Source organism: Bufo gargarizans, chromosome 3 (genome assembly GCF_014858855.1).
Source record: "Bufo gargarizans isolate SCDJY-AF-19 chromosome 3, ASM1485885v1, whole genome shotgun sequence".
In the NCBI taxonomy this organism is placed as follows: Eukaryota; Metazoa; Chordata; class Amphibia; order Anura; family Bufonidae; genus Bufo; species Bufo gargarizans.
The window spans coordinates 602,125,324-602,151,505 of NC_058082.1; the positions used below are offsets into that span (position 1 = coordinate 602,125,324).

Consider the following 26,182-nt stretch of genomic DNA (forward strand, 5'->3'; position numbering starts at 1 on the left):
CTAGAAGCGTCCCCATCACCATGGGAACACCTCTGTGTTAGAATATACTGTCGAATATGAGTTTTCACTAAGTGAAAACTTAGATCTGAAAAAGCTTTTATGCAGAGGGATCTTCGGATCCGTCTGTATGAAAGCAACCTACGGCCACGGATCACGGACACGGATGCCAATCTTGTGTGCATCCGTGTTCTTTCACGGACCCATTGACTTGAATGGGTCCGTGAACCGTTGTCCGTCAAAAAAATAGGACAGGTCCTATTTTTTTGACGGACAGGATACACGGATCACGGCCTCGGCTGCAAAACGGTGCATTTTCCGACTTTTCCACGGACCCATTGAAAGTCAATGGGTCCGCGAAAAAAAACGGAAAACGGCACAACGGCCACGGATGCACACAACGGTCGTGTGCATGAGGCCTAAGGGCTTGTTTTTTGCAGGACAAGTTGTACTTACTAATGGCACTATTTACGGTTGCATATAATGTAGTGGGAAATGGGGAAAAAAAAATCCAAACAGGGTGAAATTATAAAAAAACAACACAATTCAGCCGCAGTTATGTTGGTTTTGTTTTTACAGCGTGTCCTATGCGGTAAAACTAACCGTTACTTTCATCCTCCAGTACAATTACAACGATTTCATATGTGTATAGTTTTTCTTGCATTTTAATACTTTTTTTATCTAAACTTTGGAGGAAACTTTTAAAAACGTTTTTCCTGTTAACTTTGCGGAGGTGCATTCTCTTCCAATGCTTGCAGTGACCTTGGACGCCGAAAAAGCGTTTGATCGCTTACATTGGGATTACGCTTTTTCCACTCTCCGATGGATGGGGTTCTCAGGTCCGATTATTCATGCCATCTCCAGTCTGTACTCGCACCCCTCGGCGAGAGTATGGGTTAATGGTATCCTGTCGGATCCGTTCATAATCACTAACGGGTCGAGACAGGGCTGTCCGTTGTCGCCGCTTCTATTTATTTGGCATTGGAGCCACTGGCACAACACATCAGAAACCTGCCCACCATCTCTGGGATTGTAGTTGGTAATAGAGCCCACACAATTACCCTATACGCTGATGACATCATTCTCACGTTGACAAACCCCTCACAATCCCTCTCGGCCACATTCGATGTGATCTCTCACTATAGCTCCCTCTCGTATTACAAGATTAATAGCTCGAAATCTCAGGCCCTCCCTATCAACATTTCACCTGCAGATTTAGCCACTCTGAAAGCTTCCCACGACCTGGACTGGCAGTGTTCAGAGGTTCCCTATTTAGGAATCAAGGTCACCTCGCCCTGTTCTTTATTATACACACAGAACTATGTCCCCCTTCTCAATACCTTGTCTACGGACTTCGCGAGCTTCTCTATGCAGACAATCTCTTGGGTGGGTAGCAGTGGCGTAACTACCGGGGAAGCAGGGGAAGCAGCTGCTTCGGGGCCCGGGCTGCCAAGGGGGCCCGGCGCCCCAAGCAGCGTGTGTGACAGTTTATTTTCAAGTTAGATAAATATCGTGTTCAGGGCCCCTTCACAGTAGAGTGATCTAATTTTACTGTCTGCTAAAAGTCTCCTGGTCTGGGATTCGAACCCACAACCTCCAATCTATAAGTGAATCAGTGGCAAAGCATTTACCCTCACAGCCATAAAGGCTGCATTACAACTGACTGTAAAAAAAAAAAAAATACATCTATACACATGACAGCTGCCCAAACACACCTAGCACTGCTATATCTGTATATGACAGCTGTCCCTGCACATTCAGCTCTGCTACATCTCTATATATGAACAGCTGCCATGTGTATAGATGTACACTTAGCCAGCTATAACAGTAGAAGTCTCATATTTTTTCACTCAGCCTCAAGGCAGCTCTTATGGTCTAGTGGATAGCTGCTCTGCCTCTGAAGCAGAAGGTCCTGGGTTCGAATCCCAGCAGACTCTTTTCTGAAATACAAGCACTGACTCCATATAAGGGCATACAGGGCGGGACAGAATACAAGGCGGGACACAGGAAGAGGCTGCATCGCATCGCTGACATGGAGGTAAGTTTATTTTTTTTTTTTTAATACCCGACTGTTACTGCCATGGGGGAGCGGAAGGCACCTGATACTGGCACATGGGGGGAGGGGGGTTGGCACCTGATACTGGCACCTGGGGGGGGGGGGGGGTTGGCACCTGATACTGGCACATGGGAGTGGGGTTGGCACCTGATACTGGCATGGGGGGGGAGGGAGAGAGGCACCTGATACTGGCATTGGGGGGGGGGGGAGGGAGAGAGGCACTTGATACTGGCACTTTTTTTGTGGTGGTGGTGGGGGGGGGGGAGATGGCACTATGATACTGGGACATAGGGGGGGGGGGGGGGAGGCACCTGATACTGGCACCTGGAGGGGAGAGGGGGGGTTGGCACTTGATACTGGCACATGGGGGGGGGGGGCACCTGATACTGGCACATAGGGAGGGGGGAGGGAGAGAGGCACTTGATATTGGCACTTTTTAGTGGGGGGGGGGGAGATGGCACTATGATACTGGGACATGGGGAGGAGAGAGGCACTTGATACTGGCACATGGGGGGTGGGAAGGAGAGAGGCACTTGATACTGGCACATAGGGGGAGATGGCACTATGATACTGGGACATGTGGGGGGGGAGAGGCACTTGATACTGGCACATGATAGGGGCACTTACTGGCACATTATTGGGGGGCATTATGGGGGACACTAGGCCGGCAGCCTATCAGAGGCCGGACACTGAGCGGCATCTACTGGGGCACTATATATGGGGCATTTTATACTGGTACATTTTGGGGGGGCACTAGCAGGAAGGGGGGAGAGGAGCACTATGGGGGAAGTTACTGGGGGCACTATATAGGGGTATTTTATACTGGCACATTTTTTGGGGCACTATGGGGACATTAGCTCAACTGGGGGCATTACAAGGGGGTATTTTTTGCACTGTCACATTATAAGGAGAATTATTACTACTGGGGGGGGGGGCATTATGGTGGGTTTTATTACTGCCCCATGGTATGACCCCCTAGTAGCGGCACCAGCCTCTCCCTGCTCTGCTATCCCTCTGCCCCTTCTCCAAATCCTTATTATAAAATCTTTCTTATTAGGATAAAACACAACATCAGCTCCGCCGAGCCCCCGGCCAAAGTGTGGAAGTGGTGTCCGAGATCCCCAAGGACCAAGCCATGTAACTGTAAGTGTTCATGTGGAGTATGTTTATGTTATACACATATAGCCTACACTGTGCCACACAATATACAGTATACCGCTACACTGTGCCACACAATATACAGTATACCTCTATACTGTGCCTCACAATGTACAGTATACCGCTACACTGTGCCCCACAATATACAGTATACCGCTACACTGTGCCACACAATATACAGTATACCTCTACACTGTGCCTCACAATATACCGCTACACTGTGCCACACAATATACAGTATACCGCTACACTGTGCCTCACAATATACCTCAACACTGTGCCACACAATATACAGTATACCGCTACACTGTGCCTCACAATATACCTCTACACTGTGCCACACAATATACAGTATACCGCTACACTGTGCCACACAATATACAGTATACCTCTATACTGTGCCACACAATATACAGTATACCGCTACACTGTGCCACACAATATACAGTATACCTCTATACTGTGCCACACAATATACAGTATACCGCTACACTGTGCCACACAATATACAGTATACCGCTACACTGTGCCACACAATATATAGTATACCTCTACACTGTGCCACACAATATACAGTATACCGCTACACTGTGCCAAAGGAGTGGGGTTTACACAGGAGGAGGGAGGTGCGAAGCGCGCTGAGGGGGGCCCTTACAAATATTTGCTGTGGGGCCCAGTCACTTCTAGTTACGCCCCTGGTGGGTAGGATTGCATCGTTCCAGATGATGACCTTGCCTAAGCTGATTTATATCTTTCGGGCCCTTCCAATCCCGATCCCAGCTGCATTTTTTCAGAAAGCCCAGGCATTATTGGGCAAGTACATATGGGGAGGTTCTAAGCCTAGGATAGCTCGCGAACTCTTGACCAGAAGGAGACGCGCTGGTGGAGCGGGTCTCCCAAACATTAGAGATTATTTTATAGCAATCGGCCTTTCCTTTGCTAGGGAATGGTGGGCGTCGAGTAATGAAAAAGCGTGGCAACAGATTGAGAGCCATGCGTTGAAACACGTTCCGGTTAGAGATTACTTAATCCACCTGTTGTGGGGTCCTGCTTCCCTCGCACCCACGCTGCTCACAATATCGCATGTGGGAGCCCTGTGGACCACCATACATAATGCATCGAAAGATGATTCATCCCAGCTCTTCAAAATAGCCTCCACACGGGCTATCGAGTTGTCCATACCCGACATTAACTTAGCGCCTTGGCGAGATAAAGGGGTCGTCACTATTTCCCAACTGATAGCTGACCACTCAATTCTCCCGTTTCCTACCATTCAAAGTGCTTTTGCATTACCTCACTCTGAATTTTTCACATATTTAAGAATACGTCACTTCCTTTCAAAGACCCTTCAATCCCCTCCACAGATCAACTCATCCGTGATGCGATTATTCCAGTTTCCCTCCCTGTTCAGAAAACACTCCACAAGATCACTTTATGACATACTGGGGGATAAAGCTTCTTTTGTTAAATCCCCTCCTGTCCTCAGATGGGAAAGGGATCTAAATAGGACCTTTTCAGAGGACTCATGGACTGATGCTATTGGATTTGTAGCTTCAAATTTCAAGTGTGTCACTCACTATGAGGCAGGTCTAAAAACCATCCTACATTGGTACTTTACCCCCCAGAGACTTCATATAATTTATCCTTCTACATCGCCATACTGTTGGAGAAACTGTGGAGGAGGCGGATCCTTACTCCATGTCCTATGGTCATGTCCCATCCTAAACGACTATTGGAAGTCAGTCTTCCGTTTGGTTTCAAATTTAGCGAGGCGGAAAATAGACCCATCCCCTGAGTTAGCCTTGTTGTTTTTTGGGATTAAGGAAATACCGCTCCCGAATAGACACATTGTAGGCCATGTTTTGCTCAGCGCCAAATTGGTAGTTACCCGGCACTGGAAAAGTCAGATCCCTCCTTCGATTTTCGAAGTTATACAAGAGATTAATCAGACTTGCAGGTATGAACATTCATTACCCCCATCAACCATACCCATTAAATTGAGACAGGCGACTTGGAGTGAGTGGATCAGTAGTCCCTTCTACTCCCCTTGAGGAGGGAGTCCGGGATACAGGCGGAAGCAGCGGAGATACAGCTGAAATACGATACAGGTATTTCTTAACCCTTCCTTATGTGTGTTCCTCCCCCATCCCTCCGTTATTTCCTCTTCCCTAGAGGAGGCCTTACCCTAGGTTGCTCTGTGGTTATCCACAGCTCTTGGTTTGATCTGTTTATACTGTTGGTGTATACGGCGGCATGGCCTATGCTGCGGAATGTGGATAACACCTGTAGGTGTTTTGGCGTTACACCTGGGTTACTGCTGATATGTACGGTTATGGTGTATTGTGCATTATTGTGTGGCAGTGGCTGCGCCCACTGATGTATTGTCATAACGCATCTTCTCATCTGACTACTGTGATGGTGTCTATGTCCGAATACTTCTTTGTTTTATTGATAAAATAAAAAACTATTGAAACTAAAAACGTTTTTCCTTTTTTTTTTCTTATACTTTACAATAGGTCCCCTAGGACCTATAAAGAATTTATATGAGAATTTCACTATGTTCCTATGGAGCCCTGCTGAGGGGTTCAACGCAATCTGAGGGGCTAAATATGTGAGATCGACGTTATCATCGATCGCAACCAATCAGAATCAACATTTCATTTTTTAGAACTCCTTTGGAAAATAAAAAGGAGAAATTTGATTGGTTGCTATGGGCAACTACACCAGTTTTCCTGTACACCAATTGTGATAAATCTGCCCCAGGATTTTTATGGGACATGTTTACATTATATGTTTAGGTTAAAGGGGTTTTCTGCTAGTAGAATATTGATATCCAATTCCCAGGATAGGTCATCAATATCTTCATCAGTGGGGATCCGACTCCCGAAACTCCTGCTAATCAGCACTTTGAATAGGCCAATGAGTGCCACAGCCTCTCCCTAGGTCACATCATCTAGCCACAGTTTGTCCTATTCAAGTGAATGGAGCTGAGCTGCAATACCAAGCAAAGCCACTATACAATGTATGGCGCTGTGCTTGGTAAGCTGCTAGAAGGCCACAGCGCTCACAGCAGCACCGTAGCCTCTCCAAACAGCTGATCGGCCGGGTGCCCAGAGTCAGACCCCACCAATCAGATATTGATTACCTATCCTGGGAAGAAGTCATCACTTCTATACTCCTAGAAATCTCTTGTAATTGACAGATCCTTATCATTTTATGGGATTCAAACTGATGCTAAGGTGGGCTAGTTCAGTTCACATCTGGGTTGGAAGCTCGGCTAGGCACCTTTGTCAGAGACATTACCAAAAAGACACTGTGCTATTTGTCCCTTTAAAATGACAGAGCTATCATGATAGTGGACCCCATTATAGTCAGTGGGGTCCATCTGGTGCCATTGATGTCCAACATGTGAGAGATAATGGGACACCAATATCCGACATTTTCAGTTTTATTTTTTTCAATGACAGAACAAAAAAAATGGAAATCCTGATGCAGATGTGAACAGGATTTTTTTTTAATCATTTATCATTTTTTCATCATTGTGAGGTCAATTGGTGATCGATTGAACAAAGTGATGGAAACTGATATAGATGTATGTCAATTGGACAGCAGTTTTTCAATCAGTTTAGTTTAATCTGAATGTAATATTTAATATTAATTTATATCTAAAAACATAAGTGAAAAAAACTGAGGGAAATCCAAAGTTTGGATATTTAGTTGGGAGATATTGAAATTGATACCACATGAGTAGGGTTGAGCCAACCCAAACTGTAAAGTTCGGGTTCGTACCGAACTTTAGGATTTTTGGACTCTGAACCCGAACTTTCCAGTAAATCTGCGATTTAATGGCACTTTTTGAAATCTACATATACACTATCCAGATTACATTTAAAGGTAACTAGTTTATCTGTTGTTACTTTACATGGGTACTAGACTTTCCGATGTGATCTCATCTATTATTATATTATTTCTCTAGTATCTCATTATTCTGGATATGAATTAAACACACTGCTGACAACATTAATACGACTTGTTGTCTAGAGCACCACTACTTAGAAGACTGCCATCTATATCTCTTGGCACCAATCGTGACTATGTGTGCGCTCTATATTTTGCCCTAATCTAGTGAGTGATCTCCTTTGGTCTGATGGGTGCTGGTGGTGGTGTCTCACAACATTGGGTGTGTAACTGGTGAACATTTGGACGCATATATATAGCGTGTATTATCTTTCTCTCTACAGACATCCATATTTGATGGCCGTATGTGAGTTGCACATGCCCGTTATATCAAGATGTCTGATACTCTGTCTATCCCTCTAGACCTCCCAGGAATATTATCTGGTCCAATCTCCCTTTTTAACTATGTATGTCGTTTGACACCGCCTGCTAGACGGCTATATTATGGGGATGCCAACATTGTTTGGGCCTCCACCCGTCTGACATGGTTCTTTCCTCATTATCTTTATTGATGATTTATCTCATTTGCATCTACCCCCTGATGATCCCACACCGTGGGGGAAACGCGTCGGGGCTTTACACAGACTAGATCTGTGACATTATTTACTATCATCTATTTGGTGTCTTCATTTAATTGTAGTTTTTTGCACCGTGTACCTGCTGGTCAATTGCATCAACAGGGCTGTATACACTGTGCATTGTGTGTTATTGATCCTCTTTGTCCACGCCTACACCAGCCCACCACACTTAATCCTGACTCCCAACCATCTTACTTGATAGGGCACATTAGGAGTGTCCAGTGAGGTTCGAGGACAGGGGGCCTCCACCATCAGGAGCCGCCCCTGGGCTCAGGGCCTAGCGTTAGGGATTATAGTTTAGGGCTGTTTCTAACATCCCCTAAGGCTGAATCGTTTGTGTGATCTGGTGTACGCCTGGACATTTAGCGGACATTGTGTTTGTCGTAATTAATAATAAACTTTATTCATTTATATTTTTGCTAGGGTTAGGATATAGCTGGACTTGTGCACTTTTTGAAAGCCTGCAGAGCAGCCAATCAACAAGCGTTTAACTCTTGTGCCCTTAGAAGCCATCACAGACATGCCTACTAATGGCATGGCTGTGATTGGCCAGTGCAGCAAGTGACCCAGCCTCTATATAAGGCCTCATGCACACGACCGTAGTTCGGGCCCGCATCCGAGCCGCAGTTTTTTGCGGCTCGGGTGCGGACCCATTCACTTCAATGGGGCTGCAAAAGATGCGGACAGCACTCCGTGTTCCATTCTGTGGCCCTGCAAAAAAAAATATAGCATGTCCTATTCTTGTCCGTTTTACGGACAAGAATAGGCATTTGTACAATGGGCAGCCCGTTCCATTCTGCAAATTGAGGAAGGCACACGGCCGGCTTCCATTTTTTGCAGATCCGCGGTTTGCGGACAGCAAAAAATGGAACGGTCGTGTGCATGAGGCCTAAGCTGGAGTCACATAGCGCTACACGTCATTCTGCTCTTACTAGTGCAGGGATAGGATGCTGCTGCTGTGAGGGAGAGAATAGGAAAGAATATATCTGTTATCAGAACTTGTTAACTCCGTGATCTACAGCGATTGTTTTGTGGGTGCATTGAATCATTTTTTTTAGCCTGCCCTGAGCCCAGTAACACAGAAAAATAACTTTTATCTGTCTGTTAGTTAGGTGGGCGTCGGCGACCATTTTGTGCACCAGCACAGCATTTGTGCCAGGGACAATAATTTAACCCTGTTCTTTTAGTTCAGAGGGCAACATATACCCATTTTTTAAGTGCACCAGCACTGCATTGTGCAGGGCAAAGCAAAATAATATAAGGAATCGTTCTGTGAGTTGAGGGACCCAGGGGGTGACATTTTATAAAAAAGAAATTCTGTAAAGTCCAATCCAAGAAAATCCATCTGTTAGATTTTGTGGGGACAATTTATTAATTTTTTTGCTAAAAAGTACATTTGCGCCCTGCACTGCATTTGTGACAGTCCAATACAAGCGTTAAATACCGCTGTTATATTCTGGTTTTAAAAAAACACCCATTTTGTGCAAGACCCTACATTTGGGGCCTTTGCTGCATTTCTGACAGTGCAATACAAGCTTTAAATACTGCTGTTATATTCTGGGTTCTGACATACCATCTATTAGTTTGGTGGGTGAATGAGGAGAGAGCGTCAAATAAGGGACGTGGCCCCGGTCGTGGTGCTGCTGGTGGAGCTCCTGTTGCAGGGAGAGGACGTGGTCGATCTGTGCCAGCTACACGCACAAGTGAAACACCTTCCTCAGGTGCGAGTAGGCGACAGAACCTTCAGCGTTATTTGGTCAGGCCTAATGCTGCTCTACGAATGGTGAGGCCAGAACAAGTACAGGCGATAGTAGATTGGGTTGCTGACAGTGGATCCAGTTCCTTCACATTGTCTCCCACCCAGTCTCCTGCTGAAAGATCAGAGTTGGCACCTGCAGCCGATGTCCATCAGTCTTTCACCTCACCCCCTTGCAAATCAGCCAAGCAGTCTGAGCCCCAAGTCATGCAGCAGTCTCTTCTGCTTTTTGATGACTCTGTTAGCAGGGTTTCCCAGGGCAATCTACCTAGCCCTGACCCAGAAGCACCGATGCCCAACCACTTATGTTTCAAGATGAGTACATGGGAAGACCACCGCAGCACGTCCCTGATGATGACAAAACATAGGTGCCAACTGCTGCGGCTTTCTGCAGTCTGCAGACCCACACGGAGGGCAGGGGTAAAGATTGGGTGGAAGATGATGTAGAGGACGATGAGGTACTAGACCCCAGATGGAATCAAGGTCATGCGAATGACCTGTCTAGTTCGGAGGAAGAGGCGGTGGTCGCAGAGAGGCACCAGCACAGCAGGGGGAGCAGGGTGCAAAAGCGTCTGTTACATTCTTGGGTGACATTTTACCATTTTTTTCCGTGAATAAACCCCTGCTCTGCATAGTTGACAGGGACTGATTTTTTTTTTAAATCGTCTGTTCCATTGGTGGGTGACATTAACCCATTTTTGACCATGAAAATCCCCTGCTCTGCATAGGTGACAGGGACTTAAATTTTTTAAAAAATTCGTCTTTAATTGACACGCGCCCCTCCTTTCATTTGATCCTTCCGCTTTAATAACTTGTCCCACATTTCCACTCGATCACATTTCAGCCATTGACCTCCCTTGTATGTGGTATCCCTTTCTCACGCTACCTCTCCGGCATGGAACCCTGATTCCCCGTTACCCGTGATCATCATAGTAGGCTCAGAAATGAACATCGAGAAGATATCCAATTGGATCGTAGACGTCACGGGGACGTGCGATCAGACAAAAACCAGTGTTGGCTACCTCCTCCTCCTCCACCGCCGCTTCCACCTACACCGCCACATCCACCACCTCCTCAACCTCCTACTCCATATGGACCTCCTCCTCCTAGATCAAGATTATTATTATTTTTTATGTATTTTATGTTATTTGAAGTCATTTCCCTATCCACATTTGTTTGCAGAGCACTTGCCATGCTTTTAACCACATTTTTCTGCCATTTGCAGCCCTCTAGCCCTTTCCATGACTTTTTTAGAGCCATTTTAGTGCTCCAAAGTTCGGGTCCCCATTGACTTCAATGGGGTTCGGGGTCAAGTTCGGGTCCCGAACATTCAGGTGTCCGCTCAACTGTACACATGAGTGATCCTATGCTTAACCTTCATGTATCTGGCACAGCTAGGGTTGCCCCCTTTCCCAACAAAAAATACCGGCCAGGTTAACCCACACCCCAAAGAGGGTGTGGTTATAGGGGGCATGGTTTAACACGGGATGTTAAGTTGTTATGTTATATTGTGGCTCCCAGCAGTAATACTGCCCACCAGTAATAGTAATGCCTTTATTATTGCCCCCAGAATTAATAATGCCACCATTAGTGCCCTCAGTAATAGCAATACCTCCATTAGTCTCCCATAGAATGAATGATGCCCCATTAGTGCCCCCAGAATTAATAGTGCCCCCAGTAATAGTAATGCCTCCATTAGTGTCCCCCAGAAATAATGCCTCCAATAGGACCCCCCATAATTAATAGTGCCCCCGTTATTGCTTCCAGTAATAGTAATATCTCTATTAGTGCCCCCCAGAATGAATAATGCCCCCATTAGTGCCCCAGAATTAATAATGCCTCCATTAGTGCCCCCAGAATTAATGACACTATTAGTGCCCCCTAGAATTAATATTGCCCCTGTTAGTGCCCCAAAATGAATAATGCCCCCATTAGCACCCCCCAGAATTAATAATGCACCATTAGTGCCCCCAATAATATTTATGCCCCATTAAAAAATATAATAATAATAATAGTGCCCTCCGTATGGCATCCATTGACCTGAGCTCCTCTGGATATAAACTTTGGAGCAGGGGCGGACTGGCCATAGACCCTACAGGGGAATTTCCTGGTGGGCCGATGCTCAGGGGGCCGCTTGAGCCCTCCTCATTGCCACCAGCCGGGTACATAAAGATCTGGTGCTCTCAGCATTAATTAATGTAGGAACATCAGGTACTTATGTACCCGACCAGTGGCCATAGGACCCCTCCTGAATTCAACTGTATCAGCATCCTCATTACGATGATACAGTTTCATACTGTGGTGTAGGTGACGGTATTTTGTATTTTGTATTTCATGGTATTTGGTTCTGCTGGGGCAGTATTTTGTTGTGTACTACAGTATTGCTAACCTCGCCTACTTGTGCTAGCCCTGCCTACTTGTGCTGGCCCTGCCTACTTATGTTTTGCTCCTCCTTTGTCAGGTTGGATCCACTTACAATATGGGGCCACTTTTACGTTTTTTTCCAGCCCACTTTAAGCTCCCAGTCCACCCCTGCTTTGGAGCATTGCTCAGGTCTGTACATACCCCCTCCCCAATGTCACTCTATATTTGTCCCACGATCAGTGGCAATCTCATTGTTTGCTATGGGAATGGCAATCCCTATCCATATTAGACAATCTCCATAGAAAAATTATGTAAATGACAATGATGCATCCTACCTGCCCCGGCCATGACTAGATTAGATTTTTTTTATAGACGCCTACAATGAAGATGACCTCATGTTGTACTGGAAGAAAGGAAATGAGTCCCTGAAAACCGATGAGCATATTTCACTGTCCCAGTTTTTCATTGAAGAGTTCAGTGCGTCTAGCGGACTGGCCTTGTACAGTAGCACAGGTAAGTACTGTGACTAAATGCAGTCGTGGACATATTGCTTAAAAGGTTTTTTTCTCAGGATAGGTCATCAGTATCTGATCGTGGTGGTCTGATACCCGGGAACCCCCGCCAATCAGCTGTTTGAGAAGGCGTTCCTGTGTGCACCGCTGCCTTCTCGCAGCTCACCAAGCACATAGTATAGTGGCTGTGCTTAGTATTGCAGCTCAGCCCTATTCACTTGAAAGGGACTGCTCTGCGCCTAGGCCATATGATCGATGAACGTGTCGTCACAGGCCTAGGAAAAGCAGAGAGAAGGCTGCGGCGCTCACAGGTGCACTAGTGTCTTCTCAAACAGCTGATCAGCGGGAGTCCCAGGTGTCAGACCCCCACCGATCAGATACTGATGTCCTATCCAGAGGATAGATTATTAGTTATAAAGTCTCGGAAAACCCCTTTGAGGACTTCTCTGTCTTAATGCCTCTTTACACTGGCCGATGTTCGGGCAGATTATTGCTAACAGGCGCTTGTATGAGTGAAACACTTGTTCATTGGGTAATATGATCTTGGTCTAGTCACCTAAATTATCATTTGCCGGCAGCAGATCGCGGTGTCTGATCAATGCTATGCTGCCAGCAAATAATTATCGTGTATGGGGACGAGCGATGGCATTAGTGATCTCTCCTCCTCATACTGTGGAGGAGATCGCTGCATTATGGATTCTCAGGAAGGAACACTTTGGGCTTCATCTGCTCCATTAGGGCATGTAACAAGCTCCCTGCTCCCGGATGATAAAGTATCTCCATGCTGGGGCCCCATGCAATCAGCTGTAATCTGACAGGCAAATAGTGGTCAATTTCACTGCAGCTCCAACACAGGAGATATTAAAGGGGTTGTCCACAACTTATTGTCTTTTAAAATCCCCCACCCACCCAGCAGGACCTGTGAAGGGAGCTATACTTACCTGCTCCCGACGGCTTGGATCCAGTCGGGCTTCGCTGCACTTCCGGTCCCAGCGTGTAAAACTTACTGCACAGAGGGGTCAAATGCGCCATCACAGCCAATGAGTGGCCTCAGTGGTGACATCTCGTCAAGGAACATGTGACCCAGCAGTGACGTGTCACTTGGGGACACGTCACCGCTGAGGCCAGTTATTGACTTCAGAGGTCCACAGGACACAATTAGGGTGGCCACTTGCTTTACCCCATAAAGCTGGACGTTCTCAGCCGTGTCCTCTGGCTCTGCTAAGCCATGCCACCGACTCTGCTAAGCCACACTCCTGTTGCTGGCAAAAGAAAAAAAAAAGAACTGAGAGACCTGAAGGAAAGCTGCGGGCGGGCCGGGAGTGCACATGTCCGCCAGCTATAGTGATTGACTGGGGGTGAGAGAAGCCTCAGTCTGTCAGTTTGTGCCTGCAGCTCAGCTCACACTCGCTTAAAGCCGGACGTCTGGCCACCCTAGACCCCATCCATCTGGAGGTTTACAGGACAGGGACTGGAAGACTGGTGAAGGGAGCCAAGGACCCAGCAAAGATGGTCAGAGAGTAGTTCCCACTGGGTGGGGTGGATTTTAAAAAGTTATAGACAACACCTTTGAAGGGGTTGGCCACTTTTTTTGTGGGTTTTTGTCAAACCCCGCTTCCTGGTCATACCTGTAAAGAGAAGCATACTTACCCAAGGATGGATTTGGAACTTAAATTGTCCCTGGAAAAAAAAACTAAAAGTGGTCCTATTTTGTAGCTGGGTCCAAATTGACAGAAGGCAGGGCCAGCAATACCATATTGCGGCACATTATAATCCCTCAACAGAGCCAGATTCCACAGTGCATCACAAAATACTACTGCCAGCAGTACAAAGTATGTCCCCCAAAACTGCCACTCTCTGGCTGTAAGGAGGGCTCAGGTAGCCCACTGGGCATCGATCCACCGGAAAGTTTCCCTGTAGGGTCTATGTCCAGTCCACCCCTGTACTTACCTGATCTATGCTCTTGAGTCCCAGCTCCTTTTCTCCCCCGCTTCTGCTGCCTTGCTCGAGTCCCCCACTGTCAACATCCGCTTTAACACCGCTGTAACCAATAGCTGGCTGCAGTGGTGTCTTGCTCGCCTTGCATCACACAGAAAGTAAGCTTCATTTTGCAGGTCTTTCCAGGAGGGGGGTTTACCAACCCCCCCTCCCTTTTTAAAAGATGGCCAACCCCTTTAAGCTGTACACATTAAACACTCTATACAGGATGCTTTTTGTAAATGTTCTCCACTGTGGACAAGAGATGACGATCCTGAGCAGAGGACCCCGCTCCATTAATAGTGAATATAGAAATAGGTTTTCTAAACTGAACAAGCCCTTAAATTTGGCCATAGAAGACTAAGCATAAAAATTGTGTTTGCTGGGATCAAGTGAAGATCATGTCCCCCTGGATTTTTTTTTTTTATTTCACTAAATTTCTTAACACCTGCCAGTATTTTTAGTGATAATTAAAGGGGTTTTCCAGGCTTTAAATATTGATGACCTATCCTCAGGATAGGTCATAAATATCAGATCGGCGGGGGTACGACACCCAGGACCCCCGCCGATCAGCTCTATGAAAGGAAGTCACATAGACATGGCAGCAGCGAGCAGGAAGAGAGACGACACACGTGCATGCCTTCTCTTCATACAGCTGAACAGCGGGGGTGCAGGGTGTTTAACCCTCACCGATCCTGAGCATAGGTCATCAATATTAAAAGCCCGGAAAACCTCTTTAAATGAATAATTGCTGTACAGAGTTTATTGCTTGTTTTATATTTCATTTAAGGGGTTGTGCCATGAAACATATTCTACAGTTTTCAAACCAGCACCTGTATCTGAATACTTTTATAATTTGATGTCATATTTTTTTTTATATAGCTACTGTGCTATTCTATAACATGTATCTGTATAGCACCACCTGCTGTTTGTTCTTTTCCTTATTTCTTGTTCCACTCACTGAGGTGGTCACACGTGCTCAGTTTAAATTTTCAATTGCCATCAGCCATATCTACTGTAAGAAGCTCTGGCAGTTACAGGGGAATTGCTGCAGCAGAAAGGACATGCCCCTTGAGAAAGGACATGCCCCCTGAGAAAGGACTGCCAGCCTGAAGAGAATCTATCAGAACAATTGGAGCAATGAATTGGGAGATCTCTGGATCCATGTGAGGTACAGGGCTGGTTCTAGCTTTGTTAGAAAGAGGTTGTCATGTACTATGACATCGCATAACGCCTTGTGAAATGAATTAAAATAAATAATCCAGGGGGAGACAGTCTTCACTTGATCCAAATGCTGTACTAGTAGCTAGCTATAACTCGGATATATCAAGCTAATCTGAGAATCTGTCATCGTTTACTACAGTAATGGAGAATTATAGCTCGCATGACAACGTACTAATTGTTGTTTGTTTATAGGATGGTACAATAGACTATTCATCAACTTCATCCTCCGGCGGCACATCTTCTTCTTTCTGCTCCAGTCCTACTTCCCAGCAATGCTCATGGTGATGCTGTCATGGGTTTCCTTCTGGATTGACCGGCGAGCTGTACCTGCTAGAGTATCGCTAGGTAAGTATACCTTCCAAGATGAGCACATGTAAGCACACCTAAAATCTCACAATGATATACACAAATGAGAATAAAAAATATAAAAGATACAAATAAAAAATAATACAAAAAATAACTAAAGCCCCATATTAATATATACACATCATGTGCAAATATAATTGATATAAAACATACAAATAAAGACAGTGCAGAGACCAGGCTCAGTGTTTCACCACAATTCCAGAACAGTCCACCATAAGGGGTGACAGTAAGTAAAACATAACTTCTAATCAATATGCTAAAACATATAAAAAAAAAAAAACAATCATTCTTAAAAGGGTTCTCCGGGTTTCAGATATAGAGGGCCTGTCTTCAGGATAGGTCATCAATATCAGGTTGGAGGTGGCCCAACACCCTGCACCTCCAGTGAATAGCCATGGCTCCAGGAGCTAACAGTGTACAGATGGAAGCAGACAGCACCATGCGCTGTGTAGTGGCCGTGCAGGGGTACTGCAGCTCAGCTCCCACTCAGGTAATCCAAACGTCTGTCCCAACGTGTTTCATACAAAAGCCGAAGTTAGTCATTAACGAAGTTGCGCGTGACTTTGTTAACCTCTTCAGGACACATGACGTACCGGTACGTCATGTGCATTTCCTATCACCGCCGCCCAGCGGGCGGTGATCGGAACCTGGTTCCTGCTCAATGCGCGGGGGGGTCCAGTGACCCCCCCCCCTTGTCGGCGATCGCCGCAAACCGCAGGTCAATTCAGACCTGCGGTTCGCGCCTTTACCTGCGGTTTGCGGCGGCGATCAGCGGTGCCATCTGGTCCCCATGCAGCTGTAGGGGGGACCCGATGGCATGGAAGGCAGTGCGATGCCTAAGGAAGGCATCGCGCTGCCTTCCAGTGAAGAGCCTGTGAGATCCAGGCCCCTGGATCTCACAGGCCGGAAGCTGTATGAGTAATACTTACTGTATAGTCATACAGCCAATGCATTCTAATACAGAAGTATTGGAATGCATTGTAAAGGATTAGACCCCCAAAAGTTCAACACCCAAAGTGGGACAAAAAATAAAGTGAAAAAAAAGTTTAAAAAATGTAGTTTCCCCCCCAAAAATTAAAAGTTTCAAGTAAAAATAAGCAAAAACGTAATTTTCCCCAAATAAAGTTAAAAAATAAAAACTGTGCTACATAAACAATTTTTTTGGCACCTTACATCACAAAAAGTACAACAGCAAGCGATCAAAAAGGCGTTTGCCCACCAAAATAGTACCAATCTAACCATCACCTCATCTCTCAAAAATCATACCCTACCCAAGGTAATCGCCCAAAAACTGAAGAAATTATGGCTCTCAGACTCTGGAAACCCTAAAACATGATTTTTTTTTTGCTTCAAAAATGAAATCATTGTGTAAAACTTATATAAATAAAGAAAAGTATACATATTAGGTATCGCCGTGTCCGTATCGACCGGCTCTATAAAAATATCACATGACCTAACCCCTCAGATGAACACCGTAAAAAAATTTAAATAAAAACTGTGCTAAATAAACCATTTTTTGTCAATTTACATCACAAAAAGTATAAGAGCAAGTGATCGAAAAAGTCACACCCCAAAATAGTGCCAATAAAACCGTCATCTCATCCCGCAAAAATCATACCCTAATATCACGATCGGCATGACTATCACATACGTGACACAGAGGGAGGGAAAGAGGAAGGCCCTGCCCAAGTGAGAGGGAAGGTGGTGACCCCTGACTCACCTTGCGGCTGGCACCTGGCTGCCCTGACGTCCCTAGACGGGTTCCTCACCCGTACGCCGATCACGTGCCTAAAACCCTGGCTTTCCCTAAGATGAGCCCTAGATAGTGAACTGGGCGGTGGGAACACTAGTCCGCACCACTAGCTCTAAAGGAAAACACCAAGGGGAGGACAGACAATACAGACTAAACATATAATCCCAGGTGGGCGACAACAGGAGACAACAAAAAGCCCAACAGGGATCCGGAGGGTAGCACTCTGGAACAACCACCAGGATTCACAGCTCCAGTGGGTCAGTATAGAAGTCCAGGCAGGAAGCTCTATAACTGGCAACTAGAGAAGTGTGAGAGGAGAATATAAGGAGGTTGGGAGTGGCAGACAAGAAACAGCTGAGGAGGAGAAGCTACGGATCCCTGAGTGAGACAAAAAGGATTGCAAGGCAAACACAGAAAACAATCACTAAGAAACAACGTGATCTTTAGACATAGAGCGCGCAGCCACCCGCTGCGACTTCCTGACCCCAGGTATAACGGAGTCAGACGTGGCTCTTGACACCCTCGTGACACCTACCAAAGGTAATCGCCCAAAAACTGAAAAAATTATGTCTCTCAGACTATGGAAACACTAAAACATGATTTTTTTTGTTTCAAAAAAGAAATCATTGTGTAATGCTTACATAAATAAAAAAAATATATACATATTAGGTATCGCCGCATCCGTGACAACCTGGTCTATAAAAATATCACATGATCTAACCTGTCAGATGAATGTTGTAAATAACTAAAAATAAAAACGGTGCCAAAACAGCTATTTCTTGTTACCTTGCCTCACAAAAAGTGTAATATAGAGCAACCAAAAATCATATGTACTTTATACTAGTACCAACAATACTGCCACCCTATGCCGTAGTTTCTAAAATGGGGTCACTTTTTTGGAGTTTCTACTCTAGGGGTGCATCAGGGGGGCTTAAAATGGGACATGGTGTCATAAAAACCAGTTCAGCAAAATCTGCCTTCCAAAAACCGTATGGCATTTCTTTCCTTCTGCACCCTGCCGTGCCCGTACAGCAGTTTACGACCACATATGGGGTGTTTCTGTAAACTAAAGAATCAGGGCCATAAATATAGAGTTTTGTTTGGCTGTTAACCCTTGCTTTGTTACTGGGAAAAATTGATTAAAATGGAAAATTTGCCAAAAAATTGAAATTCTGAAATTACATCTCCATTTGCCAATAACTCTTGTGGAACACCTAAAGGGTTAACAACGTTTGTAAAATCTGTTTTTAATACCTTGAGGGGTGTAGTTTCTTAGATAGGGTCACTTTTATGAAGTTTCTACTCTAGGGTTGCATCAGGGGGGCTTCAAATGGGACATGGTGTCAAAAAAACCAGTCCAGCAAAATCTGCCTTCCAAAAACCGTATGGCATTCCTTTCCTTCTGCGCCCTGCCGTGTGCCAGTACAGCAGTTTACGACCACATATGGGGTCTTTCTGTAAACTAAAGAATCAGGGCCATAAATATTGAGTTTGGTTTGACTGTTAACCCTTGCTTTGTAAAAGTAAAAAAAGTACTAAAATGGAAAATCTGCCCAAAAAGTGACATTTTGAAATTGTATCTCTATTTTCCATTAATTCTTGTGGAACACCTAAAGGGTTAACAAAGTTTGTAAAATCAGTTTTGAATACCTTGAGGGGTGTAGTTTATAGAATGGGGTCATTTTTGGGTGGTTTCTATTATGTAAGCCTCGCAAAGTGACTTCAGACCTGAACTGGTCCCTAAAAATTGGGTTTTTGAAAATTTCTGAAAAATTTCAAGATTTGCTTCTAAACTTCTAAGCCTTGTAACATCCCCAAAAAATAAAATATCATTCCCAAAATGATCCAAACATGAAGTAGACATATGGGGAATGTAAAGTAATAACTATATTTAGAGGTATTACTATGTATTATAGAAGTAGAGAAATTGAAACTTGGAAATTTGCCATTTTTAAAAATATTTTGGTAAATTTGGTATTTTTTTATAAATAAAAATTATTATATTTTTACTTCATTTTACCAGTGACGAAAAAACTATCTCAGAATGACCTGGATAAGTCAAAGCGTTTTAAAGTTTTCACCACGTATAGTGACACTGGTCAGATTTGCAAAAAATGGCCTGGTCCTTAAGGTGAAAATGAGCCCAGTACCTAAGGGGTTAGATAACTTCAGTAGTTGATTTTTAAAGTGGAAAAACACTTAAAAAACGGGCTTCAGATGGCAGATAGTGACTATGAAAACCCCAATGGGAGAGATAGGGTTAATTAATGTATATGGTCCTAATGGGGACAATAAAAAGTTTTTTGAGGTGATCAGCGCACACCTGGGCACTTTACAGCAATGTAATGTTATCGTGGGGGGGGGGTGACATGAATACGGTGATGGAGAGCAGGGAGGACCGTAAATCGGTTAGACCAATGAAAAAGACAGTAGTAGGGAGAGAAAGAGTTTTAGAACAGCTGGCACGGGACCATGACCTCAGGGATCCTTGGAGATTAGTTAATCCAGAGGGACGAGAATACACTTTCTACTCGGCTCCTAATGATTCATGGTCTCGTATCGATTATTTCTTGGTTTCAGCCTCCTTGTTCGCTATGATTGATCACCCCAAAATCCTAGATAGGGTCTGATTATATATGGAGGTTTCCTACTTTCCTAGGGGAAAATGAAAACTTTAAAGATCTGTTACGGGGATGGCATTTGGAATTTCAGGCAGATAACACCCAACACAGAGAGGATCCGACTTTATTATGGGATACTGAAAAAGTAGTTCTACGTAGTAAGATAATGTCCTATGTACACGCTGTAAAAGAAAGAACCAAAAAGAAATTAGGAGAAATGACAAATATACTTAGAAAGGCCTATTCAGAATTTCTTCAATCCCCATCTGAACAATCTAAACTAGAGTGGATATCCGCAAAGAAAAACTTTGAGTTGTGGTATACCAGATGGGAAGGGATGTATAGCTCACAGAAAGACTCTAAATTTTTTAAATACGGGAATAAATCTGGGAGGTTACTAGCGAGGTTGTCTAGGGGACCAAGAAGCCAGTTAGTTACCCCGACGTTGTTAGATGGGCAAGGTAAGCGTCAGAATAAGCCTGAGAGAGTCCTAGAGATCTTTAGAGATTATTATCTGAAACTATATTCAGCAGAGCCTGATACCCAGCCATCCCTAATGCATTATCTTGACCAGACTGATATACCGAAGCTTCAGGACAGTCAGCTCCTTGACCTTAATAAGCCAATATCAGTGGAAGAGGTCTCTAGGACAATTAAAAATATGCCTTCAGGAAAAGCACCAGGTCCGGACGGATATACTGGTGAGTTCTATAAAATATTGAAAGATGATATATCTCAAATGCTTACAGAGAGCTTTACCAGGGTTTTGGAGGGCAAAGCCACAAAACTGACTAATAACACAGCGTATATACGTTTGTTACCGAAACCTGGGAAAGATCTGCTTTTGCCATCGTCATACAGACCTATATCACTGATAAATGCGGATCACAAGCTATTCTCTAAAATTATGGCTGATAGATTAGCTGACAAACTCCCGAATCTAATTGGACCATCTCAGGTGGGATTTGTAAAAGGCAGATCTGCAGTGTTTAATATGAGAAGGGTGCTGACTGTTCTGGATTTTGTTGCTAGGAGACCTCAATTAAGAGAATCACCTGCACTCCTCACAATAGATGCCGAAAAGGCGTTTGATAGTGTGCATTGGGGATGGCTGGCACAGGTATTAGATGCAATGTATATTGCAGGGGCCTTCCGAACTTATATATCAGCTTTATACTCAGACCCTAAGGCACAAATAGTAATACCAGGCTTTCTCTCTCAATCTTTTCCACTTTTAAAAGGGACGAGGCAAGGGTGTCCGCTTTCACCACTATTGTTTAACATAGCAATTGAGCCATTAGCCATGTACTTAGAAAAGTCAGAAACATTTGAAGGTATAAAGATAGGGTCAAGAGGGGTGAAATTGTCACTCTTTGCAGACGACATAATTATGTTTCTGGCAAATCCTTCCAGAGATATTCATCGAATATTTAAAGTAATAGAAGATTTTGGAAAAAGTTCAGGATTTAGAGTTAATATCGAAAAATGCAAACTCCTATATATAGGTAATACACCCTCAAAGAACCAGCCAATAGTACATGAATGTCCCGTAACTATTTCAAAAAAGCATATCAAGTATCTAGGTGTTAAAATTAGACCCTTGCCTCATTCTCTTTTTAGCCTCAACTACACACCATTGATAAAGCAAATAAAACAGGAGCTAGAGAGATGGCAATCACTGCCCTTATCTCTGCTGGGTAGATGCCATTTGGTAATAATGGTTAGTGTCCCCAAACTGCTGTATCCAATGCAAACATTGCCCATTCTGATCAGACATAGTGATTTAAAGGAGTTAAATAAGGCCTTCTCACAATTCTTACTGGTCCAAAAAGAGAGCTAGGATAGCCCTACGGAAGCTATATTTGCCAGTGGAAAAGTGGGGGGGGGGGGGGGGGGTGCGCTTCCCTGACCTTAGAAGATATAACTTAGCCAGTCTTTTCCGCCATTGTAGGGATTGGTTGGCTAAGACATCTTATTACTCAAACCTGATGTTGGAAAAAGAACTAGCCCAGGGATGGGACCTGGGAGCATTATTACATACACACCTAGCCTCGATGCCAATAGATATTAAGAGTTCAATAATATTAAGAGACACCATTGTAACATGGAAGGAAGTGAGAAAATTATATAACTTATCCTTTAAGACTTCTAAATATATGTCTCTATGGTCCCATCCAGAATTAGAGGTAGGAAACACTAATAAACTGTTTCAACACTGGAGGCAGAAGGGGATTGATACTGTGCAGCATTTATTGCATGTTCAAGAGCAAAGATACTTAACGTTACCAGAATTGTGTGATAGGTATGGTCTCCATAGCAGGCATGAAATGCAGTACTATCAAATAATGCACTTTTGTAGGTCTAGGCTAAAAACGGTTTCCTCGGAATGTAAAGTAAATGGGTTTGATACATTACTCAAACAGATAGGAAATAAATGGTCACTTTCAGACATCTATAGGCAGCTTAGAGATAGGGACAATGATAAAACGGCTGGATTAGGACAAGGAAAGCAGTAATATGTGAAAAATGGAGGGAATTTCAACTGAAACTAATGCACAGAGCAATATATACGCTTTCAACATAACTAGTACACGTAATACAGAGTCTAGGATAAATAAATGTCCAAAATGTGATCTCTTAAAGGCGGATTTGGACCATGGGATGTGGTTATGTCCCAAGACGCGACAGTATTGGGAATAGCTGCTGTCATGGACACGTGGCATATTGACTTGCCATGCGAACCAGAAGCTGTTCTAATTCATGTGTTTCCAGACACAATCCAAGTACTAAACTGATAGATGGGGTGTTACTAGTAGCATTGAAATGCTTATTACAAAAATGGCTAGAGGCTCAGACTGCCACAGGTACAGAATTTCTCAGTCTAATGAGGCATTTCCTGTTAATGGACCAATTGGATGCGGAGTCCAATAAAAACAGGGGTTCAGCAGCTTTTTTGAATAAATGGTCGAAATTTATTGCCAAACATTTATCAACAGAAGAAACACAAGCTCTCGTGAGTAACTTTAAACATACTGAATGGTACTTACAGAAAGATATTAGAGGAACTCTAGGAAAATTGAAAGTTTCATAAATTCAGAGAAATAGGTATAGGAGGTTTATTTTCGGTTTGCCTTTCCTTGTTGCTCTTTATATGGGCAAGGTAACAATAGTATAAGGGAGGAGTTACATCCAGACGGTATGGGTTGGGATGAGGGAGGGGAAGTTGTGGGTTTATTCATTATTCATTTCTCAGACTTAATGCTTCTTATTTTGTCATTGTCACTGTCCAAGTTATTGTTAAATTTGGAAAAAGGGATATCATTGCTCTAAATTGATACTTGGTACATATGAAATGTATACATCCCTACCTGTGTATCTCTGTCTAAAAAAAAATAATTTATGAATATATTTGTCTGCAGAAATAAAATAAAATGTTTTGGAAAAAAAACAAAAAAAAAAAAACGGGCTTCACTCAACACTAAAAGACGCGTAAGACAGTTCCAATTATTTGTTGTGCTTATCCCTGGCCTCGGGCAGTTCACATTTTTGTGTAATTTGACTTTGGTTTCTATGTGTTTTTTGTATATTGATTGAAAGTTATGTTTTTGTTACTTTCACCCAATATAGCAAAGATACAAATACCTGTAGTACTGCATACTGGAAATGTCTTCTGTATTACAAGTTTGACATCTGCTGGACAGAATGCAGTACTGCTAAGTATATCAAATTGAATTAACGTAGAAGAATAGAAAGTATTGATTTTTGCAGATGATACTGAAGTGTGATAATGAACTGTGTAAAGTAATTACCGCAACAGAGGAGAGTATACTGCTGTTTTTTTCCGGTATTGAGCCCCGATGACGGAACTCAATACTGGAAAACTTTAACGCTCGTGTGAAAGTACCCTTACAATGTTGGTTTTCTTGCTGCCATAAGCCTACATTGTTGTTTATTTCCTATAACAGGTATCACAACTGTACTGACAATGTCCACAATCATCACAGGAGTGAGTGCCTCAATGCCTCAGGTGTCTTACATTAAAGCCGTAGACGTCTACTTGTGGATCAGCTTTCTTTTTGTTTTCCTGTCTGTTATTGAATATGCGGCCGTCAATTACCTGACTACAGTGGAAGAAAGAAAACAGCTAAAAAGGAGAGGAAAGGTAAAGGAACAAGGAATCATAAGTTGAAAAAAATACTTAAAAGGGTTGTGTCATCTTGTGCAGGGCCGGTTCTAGATGAAATGGGGCCCTGGGGCGGAAAACAATAAGGGCCCCCCCCCACATGACACTTGCTGACTTTAACGTCACTTGGCAGCGGCACATCTCTCCTTCTCTCCCCCCCAAATGCACATTTCTCCAGTCCAAATAGAACCAGGGCGGGCTAGTACACTGCTGGCACTAGGATGGATGAGATTGTGCCTGGGATGAATCCAATCTAGTTTAATCAACCAACCTACCAGTAACTGGCCCCCTCCCCCAAATGCACATTTCTCCAGTCCAACTGACTCCAAACAGAACCAGGGCGGGCTAATACACTGGCACGGGTGAGATGGTGCCTGGGATGGATCCGCTCCAGTTTAATCAAGCAACCTACCAGACTGGGATGGATCCCAATCCAGTTTAATCAAGCAACCTACCAGACTGGGATGGATCCCGATCCAGTTTAATCAACCAACCAGTTACCATCCCAGGCACCATCTCACCCGTCCCAGTGCCAGTATACTAGCCCGCCCTGGTTCTGTTTGGACAGTTGGACTGGAGAAATGTGTATTTGGGGGGGGGGGGGGCAGTTACTGCCTTACTGTAGTACCAGTAACTGCTCCCTTCCAAAATGCACATTTCTCCAGTCCAACCGACTCCAAACACAAACAGAACCAGGGCCGCAGTAGTACACTGGGACGGCCCGGACGGGTGAGATGGTGCCTGGGACTAAGTAAGTGAGTGGGAAACTGGGAATGGATGGATCATGGATCCGATCCAGTTTAATTAACAACAATATAACCCACCTACCAGACAGTAACTGTAACTGGTCTGTGATGACTGACTTCTGTAGACTGGACTTGGATTCATGGAACTTCAGTGGAAGTTTGGAACTTGGCTGGGGGCTGGCTGCCTTCTGACTGTGGGCAGCGGGCCTTCCCTGGCGCTGGTAGAGTCAGACTGGGCTGTGGCTGGCTGGCTGCCAATGGCGCTTGCTTTGCTTGCTCCTTCTTCAATACATGAATCTAAGTTCTCTGCTCTGGGCGGGGGGCGGAGCCTGTGGCAACATCAGCCAGACGCTAGACGTGCCTGTGCCGTGCATGCCGCTGTTCCAGTCTCGAATCTCTTAAAGAGAAAAGCAGCGCAGCGCAGGCACAGCGGCCACCGGCGCCCGGCGGGGGGGCCCCTCCACTCCAGACTCCAGTCCAGTTTTAATTACATTACGGCGGCGCGGCTCCGTCTCCAGACCGGACCGCCGGGGCCACGGCACACAATAGAATTATAGATATAGTAGTAGTTGCGGCCGGGCCCCCCTTGCCTCTATGGTAGCGCCGGCCCTGATCTCATGTATCTTACGTAGCGATATGCAACCAATGTCTGATAGGTCCGGGTCCAACCTCTAGACCATGCTCCTATCTCCTGAATGGGTCCCCCCAAAGTGAATGAGAGTGCACTATGTATGCATCCTCTCCATTCACTTCTATTGGCGTTCCAAAAATAGCCAAGCAAGCACACTCGGCTATGTTCTGAACTCCCATAGAAATTAATGAAGAGCACACCGTTCATGCACAACCACCTCTCCATTCACCTCTATGAGACTGCTGGAAATCTGATCTCCTATAGAACTGATTGGAAGATGGCTGCACTTGCGTAATGCACTCT

The 26,182-nt window shown here is 44.5% G+C and overlaps 1 protein-coding gene across 1 annotated transcript in view; it reads left to right on the forward strand.

Annotated features, from left to right (window-relative positions):
* GABRR3 (gamma-aminobutyric acid type A receptor subunit rho3) overlaps nt 1-26,182 on the forward strand; it is a 70,444-nt gene that overhangs the window by 40,473 nt on the left and 3,789 nt on the right. The window contains exons 7-9 of the mRNA XM_044287799.1: nt 12,239-12,379; nt 15,772-15,924; nt 24,285-24,481. Of these exons, the coding sequence (XP_044143734.1) occupies nt 12,239-12,379; nt 15,772-15,924; nt 24,285-24,481 (491 nt within the window). The remainder of the gene's footprint in view (nt 1-12,238; nt 12,380-15,771; nt 15,925-24,284; nt 24,482-26,182) is intronic.